Source organism: Sycon ciliatum, chromosome 1 (assembly GCF_964019385.1).
Source record: "Sycon ciliatum chromosome 1, ocSycCili1.1, whole genome shotgun sequence".
In the NCBI taxonomy this organism is placed as follows: domain Eukaryota; kingdom Metazoa; phylum Porifera; class Calcarea; order Leucosolenida; family Sycettidae; genus Sycon; species Sycon ciliatum.
The window spans coordinates 14,805,008-14,816,834 of NC_088643.1; the positions used below are offsets into that span (position 1 = coordinate 14,805,008).

At 48.6% G+C, this 11,827-nt stretch overlaps 2 protein-coding genes across 2 annotated transcripts in view; both read left to right on the forward strand.

The window, feature by feature from the left end:
* Positions 1-7,575, forward strand: part of LOC135815299 (UPF0746 protein DDB_G0281095-like) — a 19,866-nt gene extending 12,291 nt beyond the window's left edge. The window contains exon 3 of the mRNA XM_065328613.1: positions 7,298-7,575. Coding sequence (XP_065184685.1) covers positions 7,298-7,575 — 278 coding nt within the window. The remainder of the gene's footprint in view (positions 1-7,297) is intronic.
* A 1,813-nt stretch (positions 7,576-9,388) lies between these two features.
* On the forward strand, positions 9,389-11,671 carry LOC135815398 (uncharacterized). Its single transcript, XM_065328726.1, has 2 exons — positions 9,389-9,500; positions 10,701-11,671. The coding sequence occupies exons 1-2, from the start codon at positions 9,389-9,391 to the stop codon at positions 11,669-11,671; spliced, it is 1,083 nt and encodes a 360-aa protein (XP_065184798.1).
* Positions 11,672-11,827: the final 156 nt, after the last annotated feature.

Consider the following 11,827-nt stretch of genomic DNA (forward strand, 5'->3'; position numbering starts at 1 on the left):
ATCTATGTCTGGCTTTCTGTCCTTTTCAAGTAAATCGGCTCTTGTTTGGAATTATTTACCAGACGACCTGAAGTCCTGCACTACTATCGCAGATTTCCGCGTCAAATTGGCTATTTGGCTAAAAGACAGCTTAACTCTTAATCATTTTTGTGATTTGCTTTCAAGCAATGTGCATAATCAGTAACTTGATGTTGCTGTTTTTGTTTTTTTTGTTTTTTTTTGGTTTCCCGTTCTCGGGGCCTTCTATTCGGTACTCTTTGTAGTTGTACTTCTGTACTGTTGAGCTATCCGAATTCAAATAAACATTAAAAAAAAAATCATGTGGACTCCACATCAGCCACACACATACTTCCGCTTCTTGGCACCTTGTACCTTGCGGTAAACATATGCGATGGGCTTGGACCGATAGTTCGATGCGCGGGGATTGATCAACCTCGTATCAGAGGGGTCTACGACCGGTCACAGCGAGACAGCTCACAGCAGGACAACTCACAGCGAGACAACTCACAGCGAGACAACTCACAGTGTCGTCAGCTCACAGTCAAGACAACTCACAACCAAGACAACTCACTGCGCGACAACTCACAGTGTCGACAACTCACAGCGAGGCAACTCACAGCGTCCTTATTTTAAATGCCTCCAAAAGCCAGGTAATGACTATCTCACCGCAACATGCCGGGCCTGAGGTCTCTATCGTGTGCTGCGATACCTCTCTACCGATAGTGAAGTCTGCGCGGTATCTTGGTGTCTTTCTTGACAACCGCCTGAGTTGGGATGTACACGTCAGCGCCATAGTGACCAAAGTTGCGAGGAAGATAGGCGCCTTGTGGCAAGCCCGTCGATGCCTCTCCCGCAGCTCGCGCAAGGTATATGTAAAGGCTATTGTCATGCCGGATATGATATTATGGTGCCTGCAGCTTCTCTGCAGCCCTCCGCGTGACCCAACTTCAGCGTCTGCAAGCCATGCAAAACCGGGCGATCCGATGCATTGATGGCAGCCCGCCATGTTCCGCGATGCAGCCCCTCCTGGCTGCCAACTCGATTTACCGCGTCACTGAACTTTTCAAACAAAAGCTCCTGATCTTCATCTGGCGTTGTCTAAATGACTCCACTAGCCTTGCTCTAGCCCAGCTTCTCAAAACAGCAGCATGCAGCGGCAGAAGTACGCGCCATCAGCATGCCAATGGTCTGCTCAGCCAGCCAGCTCGCAGTCGGTGTGGCCAAACGAGATTCGCCACCGCAGGAGCATTGCTGTGGAACAGTTTGCCTAGAGAGGTGCGCACCGTATCCAGATTGCAAGATTTTAAGCTAGCCTGCCTTCCTTATGTATGCCTGAAATAGGTTGTGTTTCGTCAGGTTTTGACATGTTCCTTTCTTCTCAGTATTCTCGCTCGCATAGTACTCCACTTCTATGATAATATTGCCTATGCTGTTGCTCATTAGGATTTTGGCAAATTCTATCCTTTGCTTTCATATAACTGGGCCAGGAACCCGTTTGAACTTGCGAAGTAAAATAAAATCAATCAATCAATCCTTATGTGTAATAAATGTAGAGGCGACGGATTTATTGCAATTACATACCAGTATAAAAACCGAGGTCCCCCGACATTTTTATAACTGATATGTAATTGCAATAAATCCTGAGGCTACTACATTTATTATACATGTACATAGTTGACCTTCGCTTTCACTAAAAAGGAGTATTATTTTTATAAACAGTATTTATTGGCCGTAGTGGTATTTTATACATACATACATACATAGTTGACCTTCACTTTCACTAAAAAGGAGTATTTTATAAACAGTATTTATTGGCGGTAGTGGTATTTTATAAACAGTATTTATTGGCTCGAAAGCCAATAAATACTGTTTATAAAATACCACAACGGCCAAAAAATAATGTTTATGAAATACTCCTTTTTAGGGAAAAGTGCAGTGCTACATGGAAAAGTGCAGTGGTATTTATTGAGTCAAAGCAAATTTTATTTGAATTTGATACTGTTGATGATGTGGTCACTAATATAATGAGTGTGGGAATTTATCAAAGGTCAATATATTTATGTAATAGTGCAATGAAGACCTGGAGTCTGTGGGGGTTGGTCCTAGGAAAAACCTAAAATGTATATGATAATAATAACGCGACGTTCCCGGCACTTCTCTATTTACATGTAATGCAAAGTCGAAAATAACAGAGAACTTTAATCGAGAAATTATTATTATTATTATTTGTTTTACATCGGAAGCTCAACAGTGCAGCTGCACAAGTATGAAGAGGCCGATGGGACCAAAAGAATAAAATAAAATAAAATAGAAAAAAAAGAACAAACAATGTATATACATGTACATCAGTGTCATCAGTGTAAATGTTCAAATGTTTAGAAAAAAAGGGGGATGAGTGGTGAACATAAATAGAAAAGAAGAAAAACGTATGCTGAATGAACCTGGGCAATATTATACATGTAGCTGGTGAGAGACTAAACGTTGCCAACGTTGTCAAACAAAATTGCACGATATCGTTCAAACCAAACTGGATCATCCAATAAGCGCTTAAAACCACGATCGAACTGAGAGGTAAACAAAGAGGATTTCAAGTCATTAGGTAGAGCATTAAAAAACAGAGCAGCACGAAGCACAAAGGATTTTTGACCGAGTGTTGTTCTGCATTTTAAATACGGGATATCATGTGTGTCGCGATTACGCGTGCTCCAGGTAGATTGCGGGGCTGGGAATAACGATGTAAATACAGGCAAAGGGCGAAGAATATGATTAATGAAAATGAACTTCCCAGTTGACACCAGAAAATAGTAGTCCATAAGACAAAGCCTGAACAAGAAGAAGACAGTGCGGTGTGGCTGTGAATTGTCGCGCTGTGACTTGGTGTGGCTGTGAGTTGTCTTGGCTGTGACTTGTCTCGCTGTGAGTTGACGACACTGTGAGTTGTCTTGGCTGTGAGTTGACGACACTGTGAGCTGTCGGCTGTGAGTTGTCGCGCTGTGAGCTGTCTCGCGGTGACCTGTCGTGTTTCCTACAATGTCATGTATATGTATAGTTTGTACACGTAAGAACGTACATTGATAACTGGTCACGACATGCAGAGCTTCAGTACAAACGAAAATACAGTGGAAGTAAAAAAAAGAAACATTTATTTATCACAACTATCACAAATCATGGAACTTTGATTCTGAAATATAGGCAATCATCTAAATGGCTGCCTCGACTTTCTGCCTCGACTTTCTGCCTCGACTTTCTTGTGTATTAGCGGGAGGTACAATTATGAAAGATTTTATTATGTAGGTCAGCACGTGGACATGTTCGTTGCAAGTACATGGAGTGTTTTCCCCAGTTTCCAGGTATAAACAATATCATGCTATCGCAAACGATAACTCTGCAAATCTTTTAATTAAAACCAATAGCCACTGCCATCATCTAAGTCTCTAATGCAACTCATATTGGGGTGTTGTTGGGACCTCGCCTCCGCTGTTCTCTGCGCCTCAATCGTTCTTGTGTCTTACTTCTTCATTTTTTTAGGGATACTTGTGAAGATCTTTTTTTCTTCGTTTTACTGTCCCTTGTTTTTTTGCAATACCAATTCGGTGGAGAGAATGGAACTCTCCAAAAACAATAAGTAACTCCAAAGCACGAAAAAGGGCCAAAAATTAAACCAAGACCATGTGCGATTTAACATGTTATTTAGAAAGACAGCAGGCAGGCATAGTGGGATGGTCTAAGACCATGATTGAGAAACAGAGGGTACCAGGTTCAAGTCCTGCTTGGAAGCGGAAGGATTTTTTCCAGCCGTGCTGCGACCCACAGTTAATTGGGAACTCGTGGCCTGGCACGAGGGAAACATGGATGCAGTGAATGGGATTTCGGTCTTTGACCACTTTGTGGTGGGTCTGATCTACTCACCTCCCACCGTTTAGGAGCTGCATCTGCGCCTTGATCCAAGAGGGTGGTGGCGTTCCTGCGGATGCGGAAAACTGGGCCTTTGGCCGAGTCTCACGCGAACCGTGAAATTTTTTTTTTTTTTTTTTTTTAGAAAGACAGTGTCTGACTGCTCCTCTTTGGATTCAGCGCTGACATCACGAGGGCATCCTTCTTGTGCCACGCTGCACTTCTTTGGATTCAGCGCAGACTTCACGAGGGCATCCTTCTTAGGGACCATCGCAAAAGTTCGCAGAAGCCCCTGAAACGAAGAGCATACGTTTGGGGGGGGGGGGGGGAGGGAGTCGGTGTCGAAAATCGCAAACCGGGCTTCAAATCAAAAAAGTATTGACGACATGTAGGAGCTGATATAGATTAGCATGCCATCACAGCCGGCGTAGATCGCTTGTCAGGACGCGTATTCCATTCATGCAACTGCGCGTGTCGGGTAGCTGGCTGCCTGTACACTGTGTGTAGTCTAGTACCAAGAGTCCATAAAACGCGTGGTTTACGGACTCTTGCTAGTACTAGTACTAGCAGGGGATCATAGGGTTTATGAACCCCTAGGCCCTGCTAGTACTAGTACCGGTAGTAGTGTAGAGTTACTCGTCCACTGATCCTGCAACAACTCGGGTCGGCCGGAATGTTTGTCCAACTGGAGTGATTTTGTTCAGTCGTTGTAGTCCTTGCTAGAGTAATAATTATTATGTGTGAGCATCCAAATGAAATAATGAAGCCCATATTGTGACTGTCGTTTCGTTTGAGGGGGAAGGGAGGGGGGTCAGGCCCGAAACTAACGGTCTTCGTTTCGGGGGCTTCTGCGAACATTTGCGATGGTCCCTTAAGTCACGCTGCACTTCTTTGGATTCAGCGCAGACTTCACGAGAGCATCCTTCTTATGTCACGCTGCACTTCTTTGGATTCAGCGCTGACTTCACGAGGGCATCCTTCTTATGTCACGCTGCACTTCTTTGGGTTCAGCGCTGACTTGAGGAGGGCATCCTTCTTATGTAACAAGGAGGCACTGCTGATACGAGAACTCGAGAATGAGATAACCCTCATCCATGCCAACTTTCCAAATCCAATTGACATAGTGTCTTCTCACTAACTTCGGCGTTTTGATTGACTGTGCACACTCTTGGGTACACCACATCGAATAATATCTGGAAAAAATCAAGTAAATCCTTAGGAATTCTCTCCCCCCACTGCTCCTACCTCCCACTTTCTTGCAAGCTTCTTTTTTATTTAGCCTACCTTCGCCCAATATTTGATTATGCCGATACGTCTTGGGTTGGATTATCCTCTTCCGCTGCTGCAAAGCTTGAAATACACCACAAGAAAATCCTTAAAATTCTCCTCCGTCAACCCCGCATGCTCTCATCATCCGCCCTTTATAAAATCGCTCACACAACCCTGTTATCACATGGACGCAGTGCACACCTGGCTTTTCTTGTCCATTCTATTAAGCTTGAGTTGTGCCCACCTCATCTCATGTGTTTTAATTGGTTCTCTTTTCTAAGAACTAGAAACTCGCTCTTATTTCCTAAGTGTTACTCATCCACTCTGTTGCGCTCCCCTCACTTTATTGCTTTTTCGGTTTGGCTCACTCTACCCAGAGAAGTTAAGGACCTGACCTCACTCCGCCTGTTTAAGATCCGCGCCGCCCCTTATTTATTACGACATAAATAGCTAATTATCCACATGTCCTTTGCGTCTCTGTGTTTTTCACTGTTTTTATTTGACATTATGTTTCTTTACGGAGTTGTTATTGCTGTTCATTTTGCTACTCTTTCTTTTTCCTTCCCCTTATTTTTATTTATCGCCGTGGTTGGCAATCAACCACTCTCTTAACATTGGCCGGTGTTTCCACCGAGTCTTGAGATGTTGTAATAAATAAAATAAATGATGAGCTAGTAACAAAAGGCATAACGTAGGGCCCTGATCATGATCCTCCAAGCTTTCACGTTGGGCACTGCGTGATATAGCTATATAGAGCGTGACTAAGTAATCCGGGTGTTTGTGAATAATGTTGAAGAGAACAACAACGAAAATGTACAAACGAAAAGAGGAAAGGAATTCAAGAGAACAAAGCCAGTGGTCTTGTCTGTATCGTCATCAGGCTTTCCCCAAATCGGACAGCCGAATTTCTCACATACACATACACTCACACGCGCGTACACACGCACCCACACATTCTCTAAATCTCTCTCTCTCACACACAATTCATTCTCTAAATCTCTCTCTCTCACACGCACACATTCATTCTCTAAATCTCTCTCTCACACACACAATTCATTCTCTAATTCTCTCTCTCTCACACGCACACATTCATTCTCTAAATCTCTCTCACACACACACATTCATTCTCTAAATCCCACACACACACAAACACCCCCCCCCCCACACACACACACACTGTGGACTGTTAGGCATAACTAGGCTCCGACGGAGTATGCTCGCGAAATCATGGAAATGGGCTTTAATGGATTCTCGCGTCATGCTCGCAGAATCTTCATATTACGCTTTGGCATCGGGGATACTTATACACTTTGTTGCACACTTGGAGCCTCAGAGTTCGGGAAATGGTGCGTTTATCGAACTTGCAAGTGGTCAATTTTACATTGGCAAATTAGTTATCTTTGATATCATGTTCAACTGTCGACGTAGTCGTCATACTCGTCCAACATGTCAACCTCACCCTTCGGATAATCAGGTCATATCTGCTGCACTGCAGCTCCACCTCTCCTTCCATCACGACCGAACATCAACTATGCCTCCTAAATTATTTCACAGTTTTAGAGTAATATCCACTAGATCAAGTACATACACCGGTACCGATATTTGAAATAGGAGTTGGCGATAAGATTATAGCGTTTACAGACATGGAGGCTGGCAAATGATTATTACGCTGCGCTCGAGCCATCTGCTCAGGATGCGCCGAGACTTTAGTAGTCCAATACAATGTATTGTCCGCCACTGATATCGAGTGAGGTAACGCTGAGATCGATGCTCCTTGCACGCACTGTACCAAGGGTGCGTCTCGCCCACTTGATTCTTACTGTCCACGTAGATCTACGTGCTCGCTTTACGGGCGCAAGCACGCCACCGATAATTATGAATATGATTGGGTTACGTTGGAAGAGTGTGCCGTCAGGTACGCTGTGATCTTCCGCCACCATGGCACTCCTATTGATTAGTAGGGCCGACCACGAACGCTGATCACCCAGCTTCCGCTGATGTCGTTTTCCCCTTTGGCGCTTATGGTTTCTGATTGTCAGGAGCCCTATTGTATGCATGGTATCGTACTCGTATTACGCTGTTGTGATTGACAGGCGCCTGGCGCTGCCTCCGTCCTATTCATGTTTCGTTTCAGCTTTCGCTGATGATTGTCCTTTGTCCCCCGTGGCGATTGAGTTTCGCCTGGATTACGCTTCCTCTGGTCTGATACGCCTTTGGCGATGTGGTTCCGCCTGGTGCAAGAGAATGATTGTGCGCACGATTGGTGCGGTGCGGATCGTCACTGGAGAAGTTCCTGGTCTCGTGACTGGATCCAAGATCGGAGTTGAGAGAAAAAGCTCCGATGGCTCGCGGTTTGTGGTTGCGCTAATTGCCCGTCGTTGTATTGCTGCCGAGTGCCGGCGACGGAATTGAAGCCTGATCTGACCGTGGAGTGGTTTGTGTTGTGAAATGCTTAGCCGGCTACGTGACACGCGGCGAAAGGCCGCTGTGGTGCTCGGGAGCTCGCGTCCGACTGATCACCGGAGAGCGGAGCTGGCCAGGTAAGAGCATGGATATGCACGCGATCAGACCGTTGTCCTTGTCTTCCGAAGTTGTCCGCGAAAGGTTCCAGAAGGGTTCCTGCTAGCAAGTGTTGCTGTGTTGGTGGTATTGCCGAAGTTGCCACGTAGGTTACGATCGTTGATCGTTGCTATTGAAACATTGTCCTCTATTGCATGTGTTTCCGTTGCAGTGTCTGGGGAGTTCCCATTGTTAGGTTGTCGTTGGGCGATTGTTGCAGTGACTGTTCACTGAGTCTTTTGGAAGTTCTGTTATGCTGTTGTGTTGAAGGGAAGACTATTGTAGTACCCCTTACTTACGATAGGTTTCCAGGTTTTGTGTTATTCCGTTTGTAGTTCCATTGTGTATTGTTTTCAGCTGCACGAACGTGCACTCCGCCGCCCTGTGGGCCCTCCTCTGGGCTTGTCGTTCATTTCCGCCGAGTCGTAGACTCCTGTATTCACCGTGGGTTGTCCCACGCTCCGTTGTTTGTCTGTCAGAGACCTACACGCATTAGTAGACTTGACGTACGCTGTAGATCTTCGTCAGTGAACGACCTCGAGATGGCTCAACCTGCCCAAGCCGCAGCCGCTGCTGGTGCCCCAGCGCCGGCTGCTGCCGCCGTTGCAGCTCCTGCTGCTCCCGTTCCCCCCGCCGCCGCAGCCCCTGCTGCCGCTGCTAATCCACTGATTCCACGCCCTGTTGTTATGCCTGAGGCATATGACGGTAGTGATGACTGGGTAGAGTACCACCAATATTACCATAATTGTGCTCTCGTCAATGGGTGGGCAGACGCCCAGAAGGCCCAGTTCTTGGGAGTACGCCTACGTGGCGCTGCACAGCGCTTCTACGTTACTCTGCCCGTTGCTCGCTGCGCTAACTGGCAGCATATCTGTGCCGATCTGGCACAACGTTTCGCACCCGCTGCCAATGTGCGATTGTTCAAGGCCCAGTTCAAGGCCCGCCGACGCCAGCCTGGTGAAGACCTGGCCCACATTGCGGATAATCTTTGGCGCATGGTTGTCCGTGCATACCCACAGATGGCTGATCATGACAGGGAGGAATTGGTCAGGGACCAATTCATTGAGTGCCTCACGCCACTCGTGCTCCGCCTCCACCTGCAGGAAAATCCGCCTGCTACTGTACAGGCTGCCGTGGAAACGGCTTTGCATCTAGAAGGCATATGGGGCAATGAGCCATCCAGAGGTGACCTCTCTCGTACCACTGGTCAACCCGACATTGCTCAGCCGTCCTTGCTTGTGGCTGCGACGGGGGCTCCTATTGCCGCTCCTGGCTCACTTCATGCTGCGCAGCCCGCAGCCGATCTCCTGTCCGCACTAGCCGCTGCCCTCGGGTCGCTGAATAACAAAATTGACCGCCTTGCCATGCCCTCCGGGGGCCCTCGACCTCCACGGGACAGCCGTCCCCTCTCCCAGTCTTCCACCCGCACAGCGAGTGGGTGCTGGAACTGTGGCCGCCGCGGTCACCGCAGGCCTGATTGCCATCCGCCCCTCGTCCCAGAATACCCGCGTGAGAATGCTTGGAAGCCACCTAAGTCTGCTCCTCGCTATCCTTTGGGAAACGGTCACTGACCGGAGCGACGGGCCACGCCTCCGGTCTACCACGTGATGGCCCCTCCCTCATGACGCACGCTTAGCCAGGTCTCACTCCGCCGTCCCCGGACATGATGGTCCTAGGTACTCTCAATGGTCGCACTGTTAAGTTTCTGGTTGACACTGGTGCCGCCTCAGCGGCGGAAGCATCCAGAACCCTCACCACAGCGGCAACTGCTCTGGCCGGTTGGCTGAAGTCCAGAGGCCTCATCTTGAACGCCACCAAGAGCCAGGTTCTGACTATCTCTCCCCAGCAGCATGTACAGGAAGTAACAGTCAAAAGCGGCGACTGTCTCCCCTCAGCGCCCTCAGCGTCTTCTGCGCGCTACCTCGGCGTTCACCTTGACAATCGCCTAGATTGGGACACCCATGTAAACTATGTGGTCACCAAGGTTGCCAAGAAAATTGGCGCCTTTTGGCGGGCACGCCGAAGCCTATCAAGACGCTCTCGTCAGGTGTATGTGAAGGCGGTCATAATGCCCGACCTGCTTTATGGCTCCTGCTGTTTTTCAGCCGCAATGCAAGAGGGTCAACTGAAACGACTGCAAACCACGCAAAACACAGCCATCCGCTGTATCGATGGCAACCCACCCCGGACAGCCATGCAGCCGCTGCTCACTGCTCACTCCCTGTACCGTGTCAGCGAGCTCTACAGGCAGAAAATATTGATCACCATCTGGCAGTGCATCCACGCCCGCACCAGCCCTGTGCTCGCCCAGCTTCTGACCCCGGCACAAGGCACCCCTACCCGCCATCAGCAGTCAAATGGCCTACTAAGCCAGGCAAACCGTAGCCGCAGCGGTCAGTGGAGATTTTCTGTTGCTGGTGCTCTGCTGTGGAACGCTCTCCCTGGTGAGGTCCGCACAATTACCCGGCTACCTGAGTTTAAGCATGCATGTGTACCATACGCCTGTAGGGAGTAGTTCGAGTTGCTGCTGATCGCTCTGCTCTCCCTCCCCGTGCAGTTCAGTAACCCGCACGTAGTATCACAGATACATCGTATTCTCTCTCTCCCCCGTTTACCCGCAGTTATTAGTATCCTATTCTCTTACTATGTGCTTCCATGGCTTTTACTATGTTCTTCCATAGCCACTTCTAGGCTAAGCCTTCGTCGTCATTTTATTGGGTCGTCATCCCGTTTGAATGTGCGAAGTGAAATAAAAACCAACCAACCAACCGCTGTGAGCCTCCTCTCCTTGCCACATGCCACGGAGCTAGGACTTCGTGAGGAATGTCTATTGCCACCGCCGCCCCTTCGTCTCTGCGGCGCTGATGGTTCGGACCTCACTATCTGCGGGACATCCGTTGTCCTCATCGCTATAGGTGCTAGTACCTGCCTCTATGACATCTATGTAGTTCGCCAACTGCATCACCCTTGTATTCTAGGTCGTGACGTGTTGTCACACATCCCCTGTACCATCCAGTCTGATGGTGCAGGCCTCCGCTTTTCCGCTGCTGAGTCTTCTGTGTCCACAGTTGACCCCACTCGTATTGCCCTCCGCTTGTCCGGGCGCGCTACGGTGCCCCCACACCATGAGGTGTTCGCCTGGGCTGTTCTTGATGATCCCACGGAGGATGATTCGCCGCTCCTGCTGGAGCCTGACCGCCCACTTGCTGAAGAGCATAGTGTATTTGTCGCTCGTGCTTTCGTCAATCCATCTCAGGGCAAAGTGCCTGTTCGCCTGCTCAATTGTAGCGACCATCCGATTACACTTCGCCAATCCCAGCACGTGGGTGCTGCCTATGCCATTAACGCTGTACATACCGCTGAGAATGATGAGTTGACCCATGACTTATGGGATGATCCGCCACCACATGCCCAGCTCTGGGATGCGCTCCGCGTTGACCATTCCGCCCTCTCTGCTGATGAGCTCGCTGAGCTTCTTAAGTTACTTTCCCAGTATCGTGACGTCTTTGCCCTTAGCTCTCAGGAGCTCGGCCGTACTCGCCTCATGAGTCACTCAATCGACACTGGGACGACCCATCCCGTTTCCCTGCCTGCCCGCAGGCTGCCTTGGGCGTCACGCGAGACGGCGCGCCGTATTGTGTCGGACATGCTTGACCAAGGGGTCATTGAGGAGTCCACCAGTCATTGGTCAGCTCCAATAGTCCTGGTTGCCAAGAAGGACGGTTCGATGCGCTTTTGCGTCGACTATCGCCGGCTGAACGATGTCACGGTCAAGGATCCGTACCCATTGCCCCGGGTCGATGATACGTTGGATGCTCTAGGTGGGGCCCCGTACTTCTCCACGCTTGACCTTTGCTCTGGCTACCATCAGTTGCCCATGAACGCCGCTGACCGCGAGAAAACTGCTTTCTCCACGCCTGACGGTCACTATCACTTGATCGGAGCTTGAAGATCGATTTTGGAAGGACCAAAAACCAAACAATGAACAAAATTGTCATGTTGCGTGGTGATGTCTGCGGCATTCATACTTTTCATAGCTATAATTAAACTTTTTATCTCCACGTAGATTATTTACATAATGTAGTATTCTCGCTCCACATATACT

What these genes read in the sequence shown, in the direction of transcription:
- LOC135815398 (XM_065328726.1), top strand. Translation starts at nt 9,389, where the DNA reads ATGGTCCTAGGTACTCTCAATGGTCGCACTGTTAAGTTTCTGGTTGAC. An exon ending in AGCGGCAACTGCTCTGGCCG is followed by an intron (nt 9,501 to 10,700) that starts GTTGGCTGAAGT and finishes CTTGTATTCTAG; the next exon opens with GTCGTGACGTGTTGTCACAC.